The 19,313-nt window shown below is 45.8% G+C and overlaps 1 protein-coding gene across 1 annotated transcript in view; it reads right to left on the bottom strand.

Annotated features, from left to right (window-relative positions):
* The window catches only part of ZFC3H1 (zinc finger C3H1-type containing), a 715,283-nt gene that overhangs the window by 76,519 nt on the left and 619,451 nt on the right, over positions 1-19,313 (bottom strand). Inside the window, exon 31 of the mRNA XM_069228345.1 lies at positions 18,234-18,334. Within this exon, the coding sequence (XP_069084446.1) occupies positions 18,234-18,334 (101 nt within the window). The remainder of the gene's footprint in view (positions 1-18,233; positions 18,335-19,313) is intronic.

Consider the following 19,313-nt stretch of genomic DNA (forward strand, 5'->3'; position numbering starts at 1 on the left):
ACAGTTGCCTGACTAGCCAGGACTTCTTGTGGGTCAGGTTGGACTTTATCAGGGCCATTTTTGGAGTTCTCCCCTACTGGAGCAGAATCTCCTTGGCTTGCTGTAACCTTGGCTAAAGGTTGTCCACCCTTCCTACTCTGTTTTCTTTTCTTCTTCTTCTGGGGCCTGCTTGCATTTACTGCAGAGGCAGGACTTCCAGAATCCTTGGGAGAGGACTGGCACTGGACCAGTTCCTCTCTTGGGCTCTGACTAACCTCTGGGTAGTCATTTCCAAGGAGACAATCAAGGGGGAGGTCTGTACTGACTACTACCCTTCTCCAGCTAAGAGTGCCACCCACTTCTATGGGTACTAAAGCCACCGGCCTCTTAGTGACCTTGTCTAGGCTAACTCTTACCCTGGCAGTCTCACCTGGGATGTACTGGTTTGAGAGTACCAGCCTGTCATGCACAATAGTGTGACTGGCACAAGTGTCTCTCAGGGCAGTGGTTGGGATTCCATTCACCAGTAGGTGGTGGAAGTGTCTACTTCCCTCTGGAATCTCCAACTCACCTGTTGGGCCCTGTTTCCAGTTGAAGGCTATGAAGACCTCCTCATCTGAGGAGTCATCTCCCATGGCTACACTGGTTACCCCTGGAATTCTGTTCTGGGGTTTGTTTTTGGGACAAGAAGTGTCCTTGGTGTGGTGCCCAGACTGTTTACAGTTGTGGCACCATGCCTTAGTGGCATCCCAGTTCTTACCCTGGTACCTACCTTTGTTTTGGGTTGTGTCTTGGGGCCCACCCACCTGTTCTGGTTTTTGGGGGCCTACAGAGGACTCTTTTTCTTTGTTTCTAGTGTCACCCACTTTCTCCTGGGGAGTTTTTGTTACCCTAGTCTTGACCCAGTGGTCTGCCTTCTTTCCCAATTCTTGGGGAGAAATTGGACCTAGGTCTACCAGATACTGATGCAACTTTTCATTGAAGCAGTTACTTAAAATGTGTTCTTTCATAAACAAATTATAAAGCCCAACATAGTCACACACTTCATTTCCAGTTAACCAACCATCTAGTGTTTTTACTGAGTAGTCTACAAAATCAACCCAGGTCTGGCTCGAGGATTTTTGAGCCCCCCTGAATCTAATTCTATACTCCTCAGTGGAGAATCCAAAGCCCTCAATCAGGGTACCCTTCATGAGGTCATAAGATTCTGCATCTTTTCCAGAGAGTGTGAGGAGTCTATCCCTACACTTTCCAGTGAACATTTCCCAAAGGAGAGCACCCCAGTGAGATCTGTTTACTTTTCTGGTTACACAAGCCCTCTCAAAAGCTGTGAACCATTTGGTGATGTCATCACCATCTTCATATTTTGTTACAATCCCTTTGGGGATTTTTAGGATGTCAGGAGAATCTCTGACCCTATTTAAGTTGCTGCCACCATCGATGGGACCTAGGCCCATCTCTTTTCTTTCCCTTTCTATGGCTAGGAGCTGCTTTTCCAAAGCCAATCTTTTGACCATCCTGGCTAACAGGGGGTCATCTTCACTGGAGTTATCCTCAGTGATTTCAGAGGTGTTGGTCTCTCCTGTGAGGGAACCAGCATCTCTGACTATTATTTTTGGAGTCAGGGTTTGAGGGACCCTGTTCTCCCTAGATAGGACTGGTAGGGGGGAATTTTCCTCCAAGTCACTATCCTCTTCCTCTGAGTTGCCACCCTCAGAGGGGTTGGCCTTTTCAAACTCTGCCAAAAGCTCCTGGAGCTGTATTTTGGTAGGTTTGGGGCCCATTGTTATTTTCTTTATTTTACAGAGTGACCTTAGCTCCCTCATCTTAAGATGGAGGTAAGGTGTGGTGTCGAGTTCCACCACAGTCACATCTGTGCTAGACATTTTGCTTCTAAAAGTTGGAATACTTTTTAAGAATCTACAACTGGTTCTAGAATCTAATTCAAACTTTTACAAACTTTTAAACTCTAAAAGAAATGCTAAACAGGATCTAACACAAGGCCCTAGCAGGTCTTTTAAGAATTTAGAAAACTTTTCAAATTGCAAAAATCAATTTCTAATGACAATTTTGGAATTTGTCGTGTGATCAGGTATTGGCTGAGTAGTCCAGCAAATGCAAAGTCTTGTACCCCACCGCTGATCCACCAATGTAGGAAGTTGGCTCTGTATGTGCTATTTCAAAGTAAGGAATAGCATGCACAGAGTCCAAGGGTTCCCCTTAGAGGTAAAATAGTGGTAAAAATAGATAATACTAATGCTCTATTTTGTGGTAGTGTGGTCGAGCAGTAGGCTTATCCAAGGAGTAGTGTTAAGCATTTGTTGTACATACACATAGACAATAAATGAGGTACACACACTCAGAGACAAATCCAGCCAATAGGTTTTTATATAGAAAAATATCTTTTCTTAGTTTATTTTAAGAACCACAGGTTCAAATTCTACATGTAATATCTCATTCGAAAGGTATTGCAGGTAAGTACTTTAGGAACTTCAAATCATCAAAATTGCATGTATACTTTTCAAGTTACTCACAAATAGCTGTTTTAAAAGTGGACACAGTGCAATTTTCACAGTTCCTAGGGGAGGTAAGTATTTGTTAGGTTAACCAGGTAAGTAAGACACTTACAGGGCTTAGTTCTTGGTCCAAGGTAGCCCACCGTTGGGGGTTCAGAGCAACCCCAAAGTCACCACACCAGCAGCTCAGGGCCGGTCAGGTGCAGAGTTCAAAGTGGTGCCCAAAACACATAGGCTAGAATGGAGAGAAGGGGGTGCCCCGGTTCCGGTCTGCTTGCAGGTAAGTACCCGCGTCTTCGGAGGGCTGACCAGGGGGGTTTTGTAGGGCACCGGGGGGGACACAAGCCCACACAGAAATTTCACCCTCAGCGGCGCGGGGGCGGCCGGGTGCAGTGTAGAAACAAGCGTCGGGTTCGCAATGTTAGTCTATGAGAGATCTCGGGATCTCTTCAGCGCTGCAGGCAGGCAAGGGGGGGGTTCCTCGGGGAAACCTCCACTTGGGCAAGGGAGAGGGACTCCTGGGGGTCACTTCTCCAGTGAAAGTCCGGTCCTTCAGGTCCTGGGGGCTGCGGGTGCAGGGTCTCTCCCAGGTGTCGGGACTTAGGATTCAAAGAGTCGCGGTCAGGGGAAGCCTCGGGATTCCCTCTGCAGGCGGCGCTGTGGGGGCTCAGGGGGGGACAGGTTTTTGTACTCACAGTCTTAGAGTAGTCCTGGGGTCCCTCCTGAGGTGTTGGATCGCCACCAGCCGAGTCGGGGTCGCCGGGTGCAGTGTTGCAAGTCTCACGCTTCTTGCGGGGAGCTTGCAGGGTTCTTTAAAGCTGCTGGAAACAAAGTTGCAGCTTTTCTTGGAGCAGGTCCGCTGTCCTCTGGAGTTTCTTGTCTTTTCGAAGCAGGGGCAATCCTCAGAGGATGTCGAGGTCGCTGGTCCCTTTGGAAGGCGTCGCTGGAGCAGGATCTTTGGAAGGCAGGAGACAGGCCGGTGAGTTTCTGGAGCCAAGGCAGTTGTCGTCTTCTGGTCTTCCGCTGCAGGGGTTTTCAGCTAGGCAGTCCTTCTTGTAGTTGCAGGAATCTAATTTTCTAGGGTTCAGGGTAGCCCTTAAATACTAAATTTAAGGGCGTGTTTAGGTCTGGGGGGTTAGTAGCCAATGGCTACTAGCCCTGAGGGTGGGTACACCCTCTTTGTGCCTCCTCCCAAGGGGAGGGGGTCACAATCCTAACCCTATTGGGGGAACCCTCCATCTGCAAGATGGAGGATTTCTAAAAGTTAGAGTCACTTCAGCTCAGGACACCTTAGGGCTGTCCTGACTGGCCAGTGACTCCTCCTTGTTTTTCTCATTATTTTCTCCGGCCTTGCCGCCAAAAGTGGGGCCTGGCCGGAGGGGGCGGGCAACTCCACTAGCTGGAGTGTCCTGCTGGGTTGGCACAAAGGAGGTGAGCCTTTGAGGCTCACCGCCAGGTGTGACAATTCCTGCCTGGGGGAGGTGTTAGCATCTCCACCCAGTGCAGGCTTTGTTACTGGCCTCAGAGTGACAAAGGCACTCTCCCCATGGGGCCAGCAACATGTCTCTGGTGTGGCAGGCTGCTGGAACTAGTCAGCCTACACAGACAGTCGGTTAAGTTTCAGGGGGCACCTCTAAGGTGCCCTCTGTGGTGTATTTTACAATAAAATGTACACTGGCATCAGTGTGCATTTATTGTGCTGAGAAGTTTGATACCAAACTTCCCAGTTTTCAGTGTAGCCATTATGGTGCTGTGGAGTTCGTGTTTGACAGACTCCCAGACCATATACTCTTATGGCTACCCTGCACTTACAATGTCTAAGGTTTTGTTTAGACACTGTAGGGGTACCATGCTCATGCACTGGTACCCTCACCTATGGTATAGTGCACCCTGCCTTAGGGCTGTAAGGCCTGCTAGAGGGGTGTCTTACCTATACTGCATAGGCAGTGAGAGGCTGGCATGGCACCCTGAGGGGAGTGCCATGTCGACTTACTCATTTTGTTCTCACTAGCACACACAGGCTTGTAAGCAGTGTGTCTGTGCTGAGTGAGGGGTCTCTAGGGTGGCATAAGACATGCTGCAGCCCTTAGAGACCTTCCTTGGCATCAGGGCCCTTGGTACTAGAAGTACCAGTTACAAGGGACTTATCTGAATGCCAGGGTGTGCCAATTGTGGATACAATGGTACATTTTAGGTGAAGGAACACTGGTGCTGGGGCCTGGTTAGCAGGGTCCCAGCACTCTTCTCAGTCAAGTCAGCATCAGTATCAGGCAAAAAGTGGGGGGTAACTGCAACAGGGAGCCATTTCTTTACAGGTGGGCAGTCAGAGCAGGGGACAGAGTACGTGAAACCGAGACAGGATTCACAACGCTCGGCGGAGGTTTCTATTAAACAAGAAGAGAAACCGCTGCAACAAAAACAGCAATTTAAAAAGAAGAAAGTGGCAGCAGTCTCGGTTAGACATGCCGCTCAAGAAGAGAGTTCTCTTGACGAACAAGACATGGGCGTTAGCACTGTTAGACAGCACGGCAGAGGTCACAATAGTTCGCCGGAGTCTTCTAGAGCATCTGGAGGTGAAAGCAACTGATGACTTCATACAAGTCGAAACGGCAGATATGTGAGTCTCTGAACCTGATAGAGTATATCAAGTGACTCTGCGATAGGAAGGGGACATTGACCGCATTGTACACGCCATCTTTTGGGACCATGTGGTAAAATCATATGATGTTCTGCTGGCCGAACAGGATTGGCCACCTGACTTTGTTCGCGACTGTCCGGTTGGGGAGGAGGTTATTACACCTTCCTTCTCACCACTTGTTCCGAGGGAACTAGCGGAGTCCTATAGAAAAACATGGGCTCTAGCACAGGCCCCCGTCCTATGTAGAAATAATGTGGGGTGGGATAGACAATCACCTTATCATGTAATTCCAATTAAGGGCGAACCTCAGCCGCAGCCACAGTATCCTATCAAATTTGAGGCAAGGGCATCGGTTAGGAAAATTCTTACACAATTGGAGTACCAGGGTGTAATTGAGCCCTGTGTCTCGCCGATGAATAATCCCTTATTTCCGGTTGCTAAACCGGACCATTCATATAGGATAGTGGTGGATTACAGACATTTGAATAGTCATACACGCACATATGCAATACAGAATTCACATAGCGCAGCGTTTATGAATAATATAGTGTGTAAGAAATACAAAACAACGTTAGATATCTCAAATGGATTTTTCTGCCAAAATATAGCGCCCGAAAGTCGGGACTATACCAGTTTCAGTGCGTTTGGCTCTCAGAATTTTTTTTGTTGTTTGCCTCAGGGGTATAAAAATAGCCCAGGACTGTTTTCGGCTCGTGTGACTGAAATGCTGCTCGAGTTCGACCATGAAGCGTTATCATATGTTGATGACATATATCTGACAGACGATGAGATTCTGCAACATCTAAGGTGTGTTTCGCGCATTGTTGTGGGGTTTGCTGATATTGGCTAGAAGTTTAATTTTTAAAAAATCAAAGATTGCCTTCCTCAGCGTCATTTTCCTGGGATATGAGTTGTCGAGTGAGGGCAAGAGCTTAGCGCCACATTTTTTGGAGAAATGTGCTTTATTGCAGCCTCCTAATACGGTTCGGAAGCTCCAGTCATTGTTGGGGTTTCTGAATTTTGGCAGAACTTACATTCCTGATTATGCGACGCGTATAAAACCTTTATACGAGTTGATTCGCCCGAATTTTTCTAGTAGATTTTGGACGATTGAACATACACACATACTACGAGAGTTACAGACTGATCTCTTAGCAGTTAAACACATACACAGGACAATAAGACACATTTAGTCATCAGGGTGATACCTGGGGCTGTTGGGTTTTACGTATGTCACCTTTAATGAGGGTGAGACAGTCCCGATTGCATACAAGTCTCACTTGTATTCTGCTGCAGAACAACGATTTGCACAGACTGAGAAAATACTCACTGCAGTACAGATGGCTGTGATTAAAGAAAGACCGCTTGCCCAGGGCCAACGCATCATTGTCGTTTCCCCGATTCCGGCCTTAGAGGCAGTTACAAAAGCGAGTGTTCCTAATTCGAAAGCTTTACACCAGCGATGGATACAATGGGCTACGTCTTTGACAGCCACTGATGTAGATTACATATTTGACCCTAAACTGCAGACTCAAGAATTTCTTCAATATGAGATGGAGTACCCTGTTCCTGCTGGTACGTTGCCTATTGACCAATATCAAGTGGTCATGTATACCGATGGCTCTGCGCAACCAGCGGTTGGGACTAAACAACAGTATTCTGCTGCATGTGCGGTGGTGAGCGGCACTATGGAGGGGGAAGTGTTCTGCCCCCGACATACTTATACTAAAACCTTGGGAGATTGCACGGCACAGCTGGCTGAGCTCAAAGCTCTATTGTTAGCGTTGGAGCACGCGGATCCGGCGATTTTGACCTTGCTGGTCTGTGACTCCTACTACTGTGTACAGTCTTTCAATGAATATCTACACTATTGGAAGATGAATGGGTTCAGAGATTCTAAATGCAACACCATTAAACATAAAATGTTGTGGGGTAAGGTTGCGGATCTGAAGGACACGCTTCCTAATGTCCATGTTGTGCATACACTTGGACACCAGCGCGTTGGAATACACGTTGCTGGGAATACTTTGGCTGATGAAGCCGCGAAATCAGCAGTGGCTGTCGCCACTGTGGCCGCAGTGACTCGTTCGAGTTCCAAACCAGACACAGAAATTTTGGCTGCCATAAAGGCTACGGCCGATGGCACGCCCTTTCCTAAAGGATTTCCTTCTAAATATAGTTACTGCTTGAATAGTGCGCTGAATGCTACTGTTACAATTCCAGGCATTGGTGTACGTGAACTACCCAATAAAATTGAGAGACCTTGATTAATCTCTGCAGCACATGAGGGGGTGGCATCTGCACATGCTGGTGTGGCTGCCACGATTTCACTTTTACAGGCTTGTTACTGGTGGCCTGGTCTCTATCAGGAGACAAAGCAATATGTTCTTTGTTGTGACATTTGTCAACAAATTAAAGCGTCGTCGGCTAGACGCCCCTTCTGATTTCAAATAAACCTTTAGTGTGTACTTGGATCATTGCGGTCCGCTGACACCAGATAGAGCATACAAATATATTTTGGTTGCTGTAGATTCGTGCTCCAGATTTGTGTGGGTATGGCCACAACGCTCGGCTGACGCTCGAACTGTTATTAAAGATTTGCGCATCTTTGTCGATACATTTGCAGTTGCGGCTTTTCAATCGGACCAGGGCCCTGCTTTTGCCTCTAAGGCATTCAGGGACACCATGGCTTCGTTGGGGGTCCAACTCCAATTCTCGTCTCCATTTCATCCAGAGGGAAATTCTGTTGTGGAGCGTTTAAATCGTGATTTAAAGCAATCCTTAACGGCCAGGGTTATAGGTACGGGTCGTGGTTGGCTAGCCCACCTGTATGGAGTACAGAGAGCACTTAATAACTTGCCTAGAAGGTCACTGAGGGGTCGTACTTCATATGAGTGCCTGTTTGGAACACAAATGTATGTTCCTGATCTAGATGGTCCTGGTGTGGAGGCGGCAGATACGCCCTTTGACAAATGATCGTGTCACTGTTTTGCAGGATTTACAACAATTCCGTGAAGATAACTTCTGCCAGTGCTGCCTCCTCAGGAATTAAGGATGAGCCAGTAACGCCTACTGGTTGGATACCCAGGATTTGGGATCTAGTGCGTGAAAAGGTCGCAGCAAAAAAAGAATTTGGACCTTCTTATCGAGCACCTGTCCCTGTGTTGGGGGAAAGCGGCACGAGAACTGTGATTTTACCACCGCTGCGAGGGGCCAAAGGAAATCGCTTTGTTTCCATTGATAATGTCAAGTTACAACATGTGGCCGATTCTGCACAGCAGACCAAGAGGGACACCCAGTAGTTCCGGAATCCCTCTCACTACTGGGGAAGAAGTCCCGCTGCAGGTGATTTTCACCGACACTGTTTCCTCTCCGAGCTTGGGGAGGGTGGATGATGATCTTGCGATTGTTCCACCGACGACGATTAATATGGAATCTTTTGATCAAGTTGCTGTGCGATCTACAGATGTTTCTGAACATGTGGTTTATAGCGTGCCAAGGCGAGAGCCTCCATCTGCTTCTTTGTTCACAGTTGCACCTTTTGCTAGAACTGCCTCTGGCTGCTTCAACGACACTGATAATGATGTGTCCGGCTCCTCGTCCTCGATGTCTTCTGTCCAAGGTCCACAACGGCTGCTGGGTTGGCTTAAACGCACATATTTTGTTTTTCCTTGGAACTATTTGTGGCTTTTTATGGCCGTGATGACTCTTATTATGGTTGGGATTTGTGGTTATTTTTTTTCTGGTAATACATGGTCATTTTCTTCCTGATCGATCTGACATTGAGCACTTGGAGACTGTTAAAACCGCATTTTTCGTCTCATATGGTTCGAAGAGACTTGTCCAATGTAAACATTTCTGCAATACCGATTCCGGATGGGATTGTGTGGGATAAAGTAATGTTTGATATATATGGTCCCACTGAATTGATTCAAATACTGTATGTCCTCAAGTTATCAATGAATGATATTGTTATACCTGGCATTGTTTCGGATGATTGGGATGTGAAGACAGTAGATTCTATGCTGACAGATTTGCAATATTATACTGTCTATGACGATGAAGATGCTTACCAATTTAGAGATAATCATGGTGACATGTTTTGCTACAACTATTATGGACATCACTTTATTCATAAAGCTAGTAGCCCTAAGTCCATATTTAATTATGTGCAATGGGAACATTGCTCGACTCCTCCGGAAGGGAGTTCGAAAACGTATTATGATAAATTTGCATATTTTTCTGGGCATGATCAACGAAATGCTAAGTCTTACTATTTTAAAGTTGACCCGTATTCTAATAAGCAAATGTTATTGACCGATACTAAATTACTGTATTCCAATTTGTTTGTATCTAAACTTTCGGTCGAGGGGTATGAATACTGGTTTAAGACTGTTGACTTGAAAAGTGTTTGGGGTACGAAAAATTGGCAGATGCAAGGCAGGGACACGTTATTTAGAGCATGTATTATCCCTGTGCAGATGATTTTCCTCAATGACACAGTACAACAGACTAGCTGTTTGGGCTTGGCGACAATTAGGGAGTTAAATTTGCCTAGTATACCTGTCCCTTCCAAATTAAAAAACTGGCAGCACTATGTGAATGCTACTTTTAGTGAATTTACACATTGGGTCCAGAATGGTACGCTTAACACTTCATCGATACATCCGGGCGGGTGGTTATTATGGCCTGTAGACACTAATAAGTGTCATCAACGTTTTGTCACCTCTTCAGGGGGGTTCAGGACTAGTAGGGTAGACCCTCGTTACATTTCACCAGAACATGCTGATATTATAACTACATACAGCGTGGGGAAGCTTTGTCAGCAATGGTTGAAGTCATCCACGCTGGATGCAGTTAAGTCACATCTCACGTTACTGTCTAATGATACTGATTTACAAGATTTTTTGTCAGGTCCCAAAGTACCACAGAAGAAAAGGTTCTTATACGAAGTTTATGAGATTTGGAAGCTTTCACAACAAGAGGCTGCAGCCCGGTTGAGGCAGATTGATCAGGAAAACCTGATGCAGACTTTGTCTGTTGTTGATAATAGCATGCATTCCCTTTCTGACCGTGTTTACACGATTGACAGCATTGTTTCCTCTGCCATTGACATTATTAAATCGGACATGTCTTCTTTATATCATGGGCAGAGTCAGACGCGGTCCATCATGCAGCTGGGTTGGACTCTTCAGACCTTGAAGGCAAGTCGCGTTCCATAGCAGCACATTCGTGCCAGAGAGATCTTTATCTCCTTTAATTTGACTCGTCAACAACTGATGGCTAAAAAGGAAGCGACATATGTTAGAAATTGGAGAAACTGCCTTTCACGGTGGCTGAGATTCCGTCAGCTGAGTGGTTGATTCATGGGGTTATTAATTTGCCTATCTCCACTCTGCAATTTACTTCTTGTTTGAAACATATTCCGGTGGGTAGATATGAATTATTGGGAGACAGTTACATACACGAGGTGTGGGAGCTTCCCTTTCAATACAGATGTGTTAATGGTTTGAGGGAGGTTTTTCTTAGCGGCAGCAAATGCGAAGCTTCTGTCAGCCATTCCATGGTTTGTAAACCGCTGTCCTTGCACGGAGCGTGTAACGCTTCGATTGCTAACTTAGCTTGTTATCTGAAGGGAGTTCCAGTCCTGGTTATTAAGAACACTTTCCAGGTGCTTTCTAACAGCAGTTACATTGTTCTTAACAGCGAACGCTGCTGTGGCATGCGTGCCGGAATCGTTTACGTTGTTGTCAACAAGGCCGTTACGTGCTGCGGGAATGTGTTGTTTCCCCCCCACTCAAATTAGGGAGGTAGCGGACATCTGGCCTCATATTGCTACTTCCAAGGTTAATTTCGACAAGTTGAGTCGGCTAAAAGCTTTATTGTTTCAAAAGCATGTGGCCCTTACATCTGCTAGCGAGACCTACGCACTTCAGGTGGCAAGGTCATCGGCGGAGATACAGTCCCTTTTGAATACTAACTTTCCAAGTCACTTCGCGAACTTGTGGGACGTATATTTAATGCATCCAGCACTGCTGGTATTGCACATTTTTTCAAAGCCGTTGGTGTTGGTTTTGCTCACACCTTCTCTTCCATATTCGGTTTGATACCTTCGGCTATACATTCTTTTTTCAGAAGCATTTTTGGGGGTTTCCCCGATTACTTTGGCTTTATTGGCTGGAGTCTTGCTGTTGTTGCTATTTTTTCGCAATGGCTGTCCCGTCGCGACGAGATCCTGTATTGCTGCTCCCGTCAGCGCAGCTGTGTCGTGAACGCATGATGCAGCATTTTGGAGCGACACTTCTGGGAAATTTGGAGTGTGACTGGTCTCTGTCATTCAGACCGGTTTTGGATTGTGTGCAACCCGTGTTTCGGTGCCTTTGGTGCTCGTTTGAACATGCACTGGCTCTCTGTCTCTCACTGCAGCGCCCTCCAATGGTCGATCCTGATCTGTTGATGTTCCCGATTAGGGCTCATTCCCAGACTTGTGCACTACGGATGCGCTTGCTTCGTGAGGCGGTTTATGAGATTCCCTTCCTGGAGGAAGATGGTATTGTCTCTTTCATAGGCCCTGCACGGGGTGCCGCCCTGAATGGTTTTGGGGCTTTGGACCACACCTGCTCCATGGTACTTTGTGGCGTGGATCTTCCGATATTGACATATATCGAAGTGGAGGAGCTCCTACGTTCTGTTGCTTCTGTCTGACGATTGGATTTTTTCTCTCCTACGAAATTGACACTACAGTGTATATTAAATTTGGCTTTATGGTCACATGTTTCCTAAATTTATGACTTTGTTGTCTTCTCACCTTGTCGAAATATGTGATTTTATATATTGTTTATATTTGGGGCATTCTTTTATATTATTGGAACCACTTGCTACCAACAAGGGGAGGGTGTAGTGTGGTTAGTTTTACGTATTCTTTGCGCATTAGCTTCAGGCTTTAGGCCTTTGTGCACTTTGCCCTGAATATATTTTATTCATTTTCTGACAGCTTAGAGCATCTGTGCACTTTGCTCTACATGCTTTTTATTAGGCTTCGTACTGTTATTTTTCAAATAGCCAGTTCTACGGTGTTGTTTTTTTATTCATATCACACTGTTTTGCCTACTTCAGCACTGGAGTTCTCCATAACATATTTACTCTGTGCTTCAGTCAAGGATACAGTCTGGTACATTGCCGATAGACGTGGTAGGTGTTTAGATTTGGCATTCCTGCGTAGGGACATTTTGTGATCACGATGACATGTTAGTTATAAAATCACTTCCTTGTCCCAATACACGCAAGAGGGAGATTCCGACCAGGGAACCACAACTAGACGCTGACTGCCTCGTTGCAGATGCTGAACCAAGATCACAGGTCTTTGCTCAGGTATGAGGGCTGATGTCTCCCCAGTGATTCTGAAAGGCAAGCTAAAAGCTTAACATGCTGTGCTCTAAATAGAACAAGCAGAGGGAGAGTAGAAACTGTTAGACACTATGATAGCTTTGTTCTTATGTTTTACTCTCCTGGTGACTATTTCAATCCTACTGTGTTGTATTGTTCTGGTTATTGCGGCACACGCCTTAATATCTAAAATACAGTTGTTTTATTAAAACATTATATAAAACTTGTACTGTCTTTGTCATTTGTATATGAGATCATATTGGAAATTAGAGAGTTGGTTTGGATCTGAGTGACCACGACTTCCCTAAGAAGTTCCAAAGATGTCATGCGCTCGGCTGCCAAATCATTTCTTCCTCATGGCAGAAATGAGGCACTGCTAGTTAGCCGGAGCAAAAACCGGATTTAGGGTGACAGAGTTCCTTACACGTGGGTCAGACTCAGTCCCCCACACCGTTATCGATCCTGCTGCCTAGAAATCCAGTAGTCTCATTTAGGATAATGAGAGCCCACGCGACACTCTAATCAGCCAGGATAATGTGTAGTTGGAGAAAGATTAACATTATCTGGACTGGCAGCTACCATTTTGGGGATGGAACCCACCTGAGTAACAGCAACTACAAAATAGAGGGCAGGCAAACAAAGGAATAAATACCCAAAGAACTGTTGGGAGAATCCCAGGGGCAGAGGGAACAGCTGCCAAATGTACTGCGATCAGCGCTAGACAGCGCTCGTGTACAGCAACCACATGCCTTCAATGTTGTAGCCACAGAGGCATCTCCGATCCAAATGGACCTGCACCTCCAAAAACACACAAGCACAGCCCAGGGAGCGTGCAAACATGGAGTCAACCAGGCCGAGTAAGCGAAAGGGGTCTTCTTCTAAACCTGGACATGGTCGTGGAGGTCTGCTTGATGTTGGGCCTAGTGAGGAAACTGGGTGCACCATAAGGTGTGGTTGTGCAACCTCACCATGTAGTACACTGACCAGCCCCTTTAAAAGCCTTAGGTTTTGATTGTCAAATCTTAAGCTCACCCATGGGTTGCTATGGTTCTGAGCAGGAAGGCTTACATAAAGTAACAAGTGTAAAGCATTTAAACAGCACCCAAAAACGACATCGACAAGATACCAAACAAATTCGACACCAATTTCTAAAAACAGACTTTTTTTTTTTTTTTTTTTAACACCACAACAAGATATATCCACCGGTGGAATCCTGAGATACAGAACTTACAAGGTACAGTAAATTCCAGCATTTCAATCAACCGCAAAGAAGCACTGGCCAATTCAACAAATTTGATACTTAGAAACTTTTTCAACAAAAAGGTGGGCAATTTGTAATGAGGTAGGTTAGAATTACTTAAGCGACCAACTAAGTCATGCAGAGGGACCAGCAAGGCCCTGAGGAACAGCTACCTCCTCACAAAAAGCACACATCCATCAGTTCCAGGTACTTATCCCCATTCAATGAATTCCAATTGAAGTGACCCTGATGCAGCGTATATTAGAAAATGCTCAATGTAAGGAACCAGGCTTTTTGCAGATTTACTCCGACTCCATTTTGACTATTAGGTACTGGTGTAATAAGACTGAAATGCTCTAAACCCTGCTATTCAAGACTCAGTGCATGTTCTCTGACCCTTAAAATGGTATGTTTAATTGGCTTGTATCCAACTGGCATAGCCTAACCTACCTGTAAGTCCCTAGTATACAGTACTAGGGGTACCCAGGACCTGTAAGTCAGAATATGCCCCAGAAACTGCAGCATTTGTTGTGCCACCCTGAGAGAGAGGCAAGGTAAAACATGGCTCCCAGTCTGCCGCTGCAGACTGAAAGGGCAGTTTAAAAATGCCAACTAGACATTGCCATGGTAATGGCAAAGCACAAACCTTCCTTTTTAATGTATGTACGTCACTCCTATGGCAGGCTAACAAGTCCTACGGCATGGTGCTCCATGTTAAAATGTGGAACCTGTACTTTTACATGTTACAGCAGTAAAAAGTCTAAATGGTTGTGTTTACTGTGGAAAGGCCAGTAGCCACATTATCAAGTAAAGAGTTACAGGCTCGTACCCCAGCTCTGATAACTTCTGAATGGTACTATTAGGGGTGGTACTGTTTGATATCAAAGGAATCAGTGCATTGAATGAGAGTTAATGGTTAAATCGAATTTAATGTCACTAGTGAGCAAAGTGCAACTTTAAAAGTTGCCACTTTAGTTACCCATGGTTTCCAGTGCTCGTTTACTGAAGTACATTGGGCCTGTCCTGCAGACATCTTTCTGCCCTCCTGGGGAGACGTGGTACTGATTCCTACAAAAGGACGCAGTAGGGGCCAACATGGGAGAGAAGTGTCACCTCCCTCCTGCAGGAAGTCACACAGGTGTTACCCCAAAGGCAAGTTTCAAAGGAGAAGCCGCCTTTGAAGGGCAAATGGATAACACCTAGGACGCAGGCACTCTTATTTTTTAGGCAGATAGGCTGGCACAGACAGGAGAGGAGAAGCCTAGTCTAAACTTTTTTTCCAGGGGCGTGTAGCCCCTTGGAAGCCACACCTTTGAAGGTGGGCCAGGGTGCGGTGAGTGTAGGGAGAGGGGTCTTGCCATTTGGCAGTGGGTAGAATGGTGCATCCTGGGATAGCCAGATGCCACACTTCACAGGAAGTGGTCCTCAGGAGGGAGGGAACCTGATAGCGCACTGGCAACCATACCCTACCCCAAGGGCATTTTCTGAAGGTAAGTAGTTCACCCCTGGACCCAGCACTCAGATCTCGACCAACTTGAAAGAAGGACCAAATGAGGGCTGTCCTGCTGCGCCAAGGGACTAGCAAAGAGAGGATGGACCGTTGAAGACTGCACCTGCTGTGCCTGGTGGCTAGCAAAGAAAGGGACTGTGCCAGCCCCGTCCAGTGGAAGAAACATGCTGGGGCAAGTTGGTAGCCCAAAGCCTTCAAGTCACTACTACCATTGCCATGCAGCACCAAGGACCAATTCCCGACACACCGAGGTCACCTGAGTGGGCTGAACCCAGGAATTCTGTTGGAGAGTTTCAGGCCCTCAGAAGGAAAGTTATCACTCCAAGAAGGATTGGGCTATGACCGCAACAATGGGCTACTAGTAGTCCAGTAGTGACTGTGGAACAGCGACCCTCCAAAAAGCCCCCCCCTTTTCTTTGTGGACTGAGGAATCCCTGCTGGAAGACCCTGGTTGACCACATTGCATTCACATAATTCTTAAAGCATCCTTCATCGCTTGCATCAAGGCCACTCCATGGGAATCCATTGCGATACTGATAAAATGCCTGGATCTGCTGAAGGGCTGCTTCCTCTGTGAAGGTAACTGTCCTTGAGGACCTTGCTGGTCCCCATGTCTAGCTTCCTGTCGGAGTGGGTCAATCCAAGTACATCTAACAGACCACAGCGATACTTACCTAAATTTCCTTGAAAAAGTTTCTAAGTGTTCAATTCGTTAACTTTGTCAAAGCTTGTTTGCAGCTGAGTGAAATTGCATTGATTTATTACTGCCTTTAAAATCTATATCTCCGGAACCCTCCGGTGGATCTTTTTCATTCTAGCCCCTAAATGTTAATAAAAATAGTCGATTTTTATAAATTGTCTCAGATTTTTTCTGTGTTTTGCCAATTTCCACTTCAATAGTTTTGGTGCTGTTCAAATGTTTTATGAGACGCATTTGACGGGAGGTCTTTCTGCAGGGATGCCTCAGTCCACGACGGTGATGAGGGGGTCCTGGACACAAGGCTCCATGTCCCACGAGGTCCTCTCTGGTCTGGCCGAAGTCCAGTCACCACTGGACTACCAGGTGTCCAGAATTGCAGGCACAGTCAATTCCCTCTCTGGGCTGTGACTTTCAAGCTGCATTCAGACCACTCTCCTGGGTACAAAAGACTCGAGGGAAACGTCTAAGTGTCAGGTCCTGGTTTTTCACTCTCTTTAATTCCCTATCCATGGGAATAGTCAGGAAAATTATGGGATTTGTCAGACTGGCGGAAGCCTGCACCATACTCTCAGAAAAGGGATACCGAAACAAAAAAGTGAGGCCCTTATAGGTAGGTTGGTGCAATTCGACAATTTACTGGGGGCCAAAATAAGGTTTGGCCCAGGCCACTAAGAGATCAGTTACTGCCTCATCGAAAGAAAGTAGGGGCTTTGTAGTGGTTCATCTCAGCTGGAATTCTTTGGTGAGGATGTTGGTTTAGATATCTAAATTGGAGAGCTGGACATCGAGAACCTCTGCCATCTCATGACCATAGCGATGGAAGCCTTTTCTTCAGTGGCAGGACCTGGGGGTGAGACTAGGCAGATTCAGAAGAGGTGTCAACACTACTGGCATCTGAGGTCAACATACCAGTTTACTTTGTGATATAGGAGGCAAATTTCATCAGCAGCATCTGTCATTACCAAAATCCATCTTAACAAAACGAATGTTTGCGGAGGTGGGATGTTGAATGTGTCAGATGGAGATGGCAGAGGTTCAAGAGAAACCCAGCACAGCCTTGGTTGAGGTCGAAGAGCACAATTGGCACTTAGTTGTCTGGCATCAGTGGAGTAGGGATTGGCTCCCAAGGAACTGGCAGGAATCATAGCCTTGCATTAACTCTTAAATGTGTCTCAGGGTCAGAAATGGCCTTAGAAACGGTGGCTGTGCCAGACAAAGTTGTGGGATTGATTTGGACATCGATCAACTTCAGGAGGGAGATTGAGCGGTATGGCAACACACTTGTGCCTTCACAGGTTTTGGGAAGAGGGCAGAGTCCTGCCTGGATTTTTACGTTTTTTCTTCTAAGTACCTAAAGATTTAGAGAACAATGATGATTAACCTATGTATTGACTACAACTTTTGGATCAGAAAAGGGACCGAGAACGACCCTTGGATTTGGGCCGCTTACAAATTGAGTCTTCTGGTGTGTGGCAATGTAGAGTTTTGCCTCGCGGTCATTAGGGTCGTCGGGTTCATTAATGCACGTCATTGCAGACCTTGGAGTTGTGACTCGATCCCAGACACCAAAGGCAACTGTGATGAAGATGTCTTACAGACATGTGCTTACAGCACTCCTTACAAGGTTTAAAGTGGTCACTTTGAGAGGTGACATTTCCCTTGCACACAGTAAAGTTTGAGGTAAACAGGCCTCAAAGAGGTAGCTAATGATCTGCATCTGGAAGTGTGGAAAGAAAGGAACGGATATGACGAACATTCAGATGGTGAGTAGCATGCATTTAGAAGTCTCCATCAGAAATGTTTCCTGCAAGTTTGACACGGCATAATAAACCATGTAGTTTTAGTGGGAAACTCCTCTGTACCGTGCCAAAAAGATGTTGGTGAAATCGGTATAAACAATGAAAGATTTGGGAACAGAGGTCCAGGTCCATATCAAAGGGTGTGAAAAAGAGGAGCCAACATTGGCACTTAGGGGTGGGGCCTGTATTCAAGCTACGTGTCTTCACTTCCAGGGATGGGATAGAGCTGCTACCCAGACAGCGCCACCTATCGGTGACTGGGAGACACCAGATCCTTACTAGCACTTTGGAGAATTCAAAAGGTGAGGATTTTGCAATTAAAAGATTCCATCATAAATATAATGTTTAGTGTGTCATTACAACTTTCAAATACATTTCTGGAGGAAAAAAATAGAGTCTGCTAGAAAATATGTACTATTACCAACCTATTGCCAAAACACATGTATTCTTTCTCTTGCTTCTCACCTTAGAGCCAATCCAGGATTAGAAGGCATCATGGAACATAACCTTTCCAATGTTTTGGAATGTTGGGACCCTGGAATACAGCTCAAATAAAAGGAAATAACCTGCAAAATATAAATTACATTAATTTATGTAATTTAAAGATCGTTTGCTTATTATGAACAACTGAATTACCTTTCATGTAGCTCTTTTTAGTGGATACTCTAACCACAGATTCCTCACCTTTAAAATGTTTCATAGGAGCCAGACTGGATCCAGAAATTCTCATAGCAGTGTTCTTGCAAGCTGCCAGGTTGCACCGTGCAGCCCTACAGTGACTTCTTTCTGCCCTGGAAGTGGCAAAGGAGCTGCATATAAGCACCACCACTGCACGCCGTCAGTTTCAGACTTGACTCTTTCTGCGCCTGGGGGTACCAATTTGCAGATCTCCAATTTGGACATTTTCATAAAGTGAGAAGAGAGAGAGGTGGGAGGGCAGTAAGGAGTCTGCAGTTGAAATATCGACCACAGGAAGTGTTACCTAAAGTAACTAACTTGTCCTTCTGATGGATACTTTTAAATCCAGATTGCTCACCATTTGAATAGACACCAAAGGTGTATCTCCCTAGGTGGACGGTCTGTGGAGTGGGCTCAGATCAAAGTCCTGTACAACCAATCATGTCAAATGTTCTCCCATTCGGACCTGGCTTACAAGGCAGTAGGGCTCTGTGAACGCATGCACAGACTCCCACCTCGAGGCCTGGCAAGTCAAGGACAGGCACTCCATGCGCCAACGCAGTGGCAGCAGACTTGACCCTGGTTAAATAAGCCTTCCACCTTTCTGGAGGCTGCTTCTGGTCTAATGTGCATATATACCAAAAAAGGGGCAAACCTTATAATCCGTGGACTCGGGCGGTGAAAGAAAATAAAAAATTGTCCAGTGCGGGGGAAATATAAGCCTCAACTTCCATGGCAAAGAAAAACCTCCCTCTCAAACAGGTAAGGTGTCTGTATAATTAAATTCACTACAGTAATAATCCTTTTTTTCTTTTTAGAAGAGCAAACTTATTCATAAAGAAAAGTACTAATACCCATTAGAACATC

Source organism: Pleurodeles waltl, chromosome 4_1, assembly GCF_031143425.1.
Source record: "Pleurodeles waltl isolate 20211129_DDA chromosome 4_1, aPleWal1.hap1.20221129, whole genome shotgun sequence".
NCBI classification, from domain to species: domain Eukaryota; kingdom Metazoa; phylum Chordata; class Amphibia; order Caudata; family Salamandridae; genus Pleurodeles; species Pleurodeles waltl.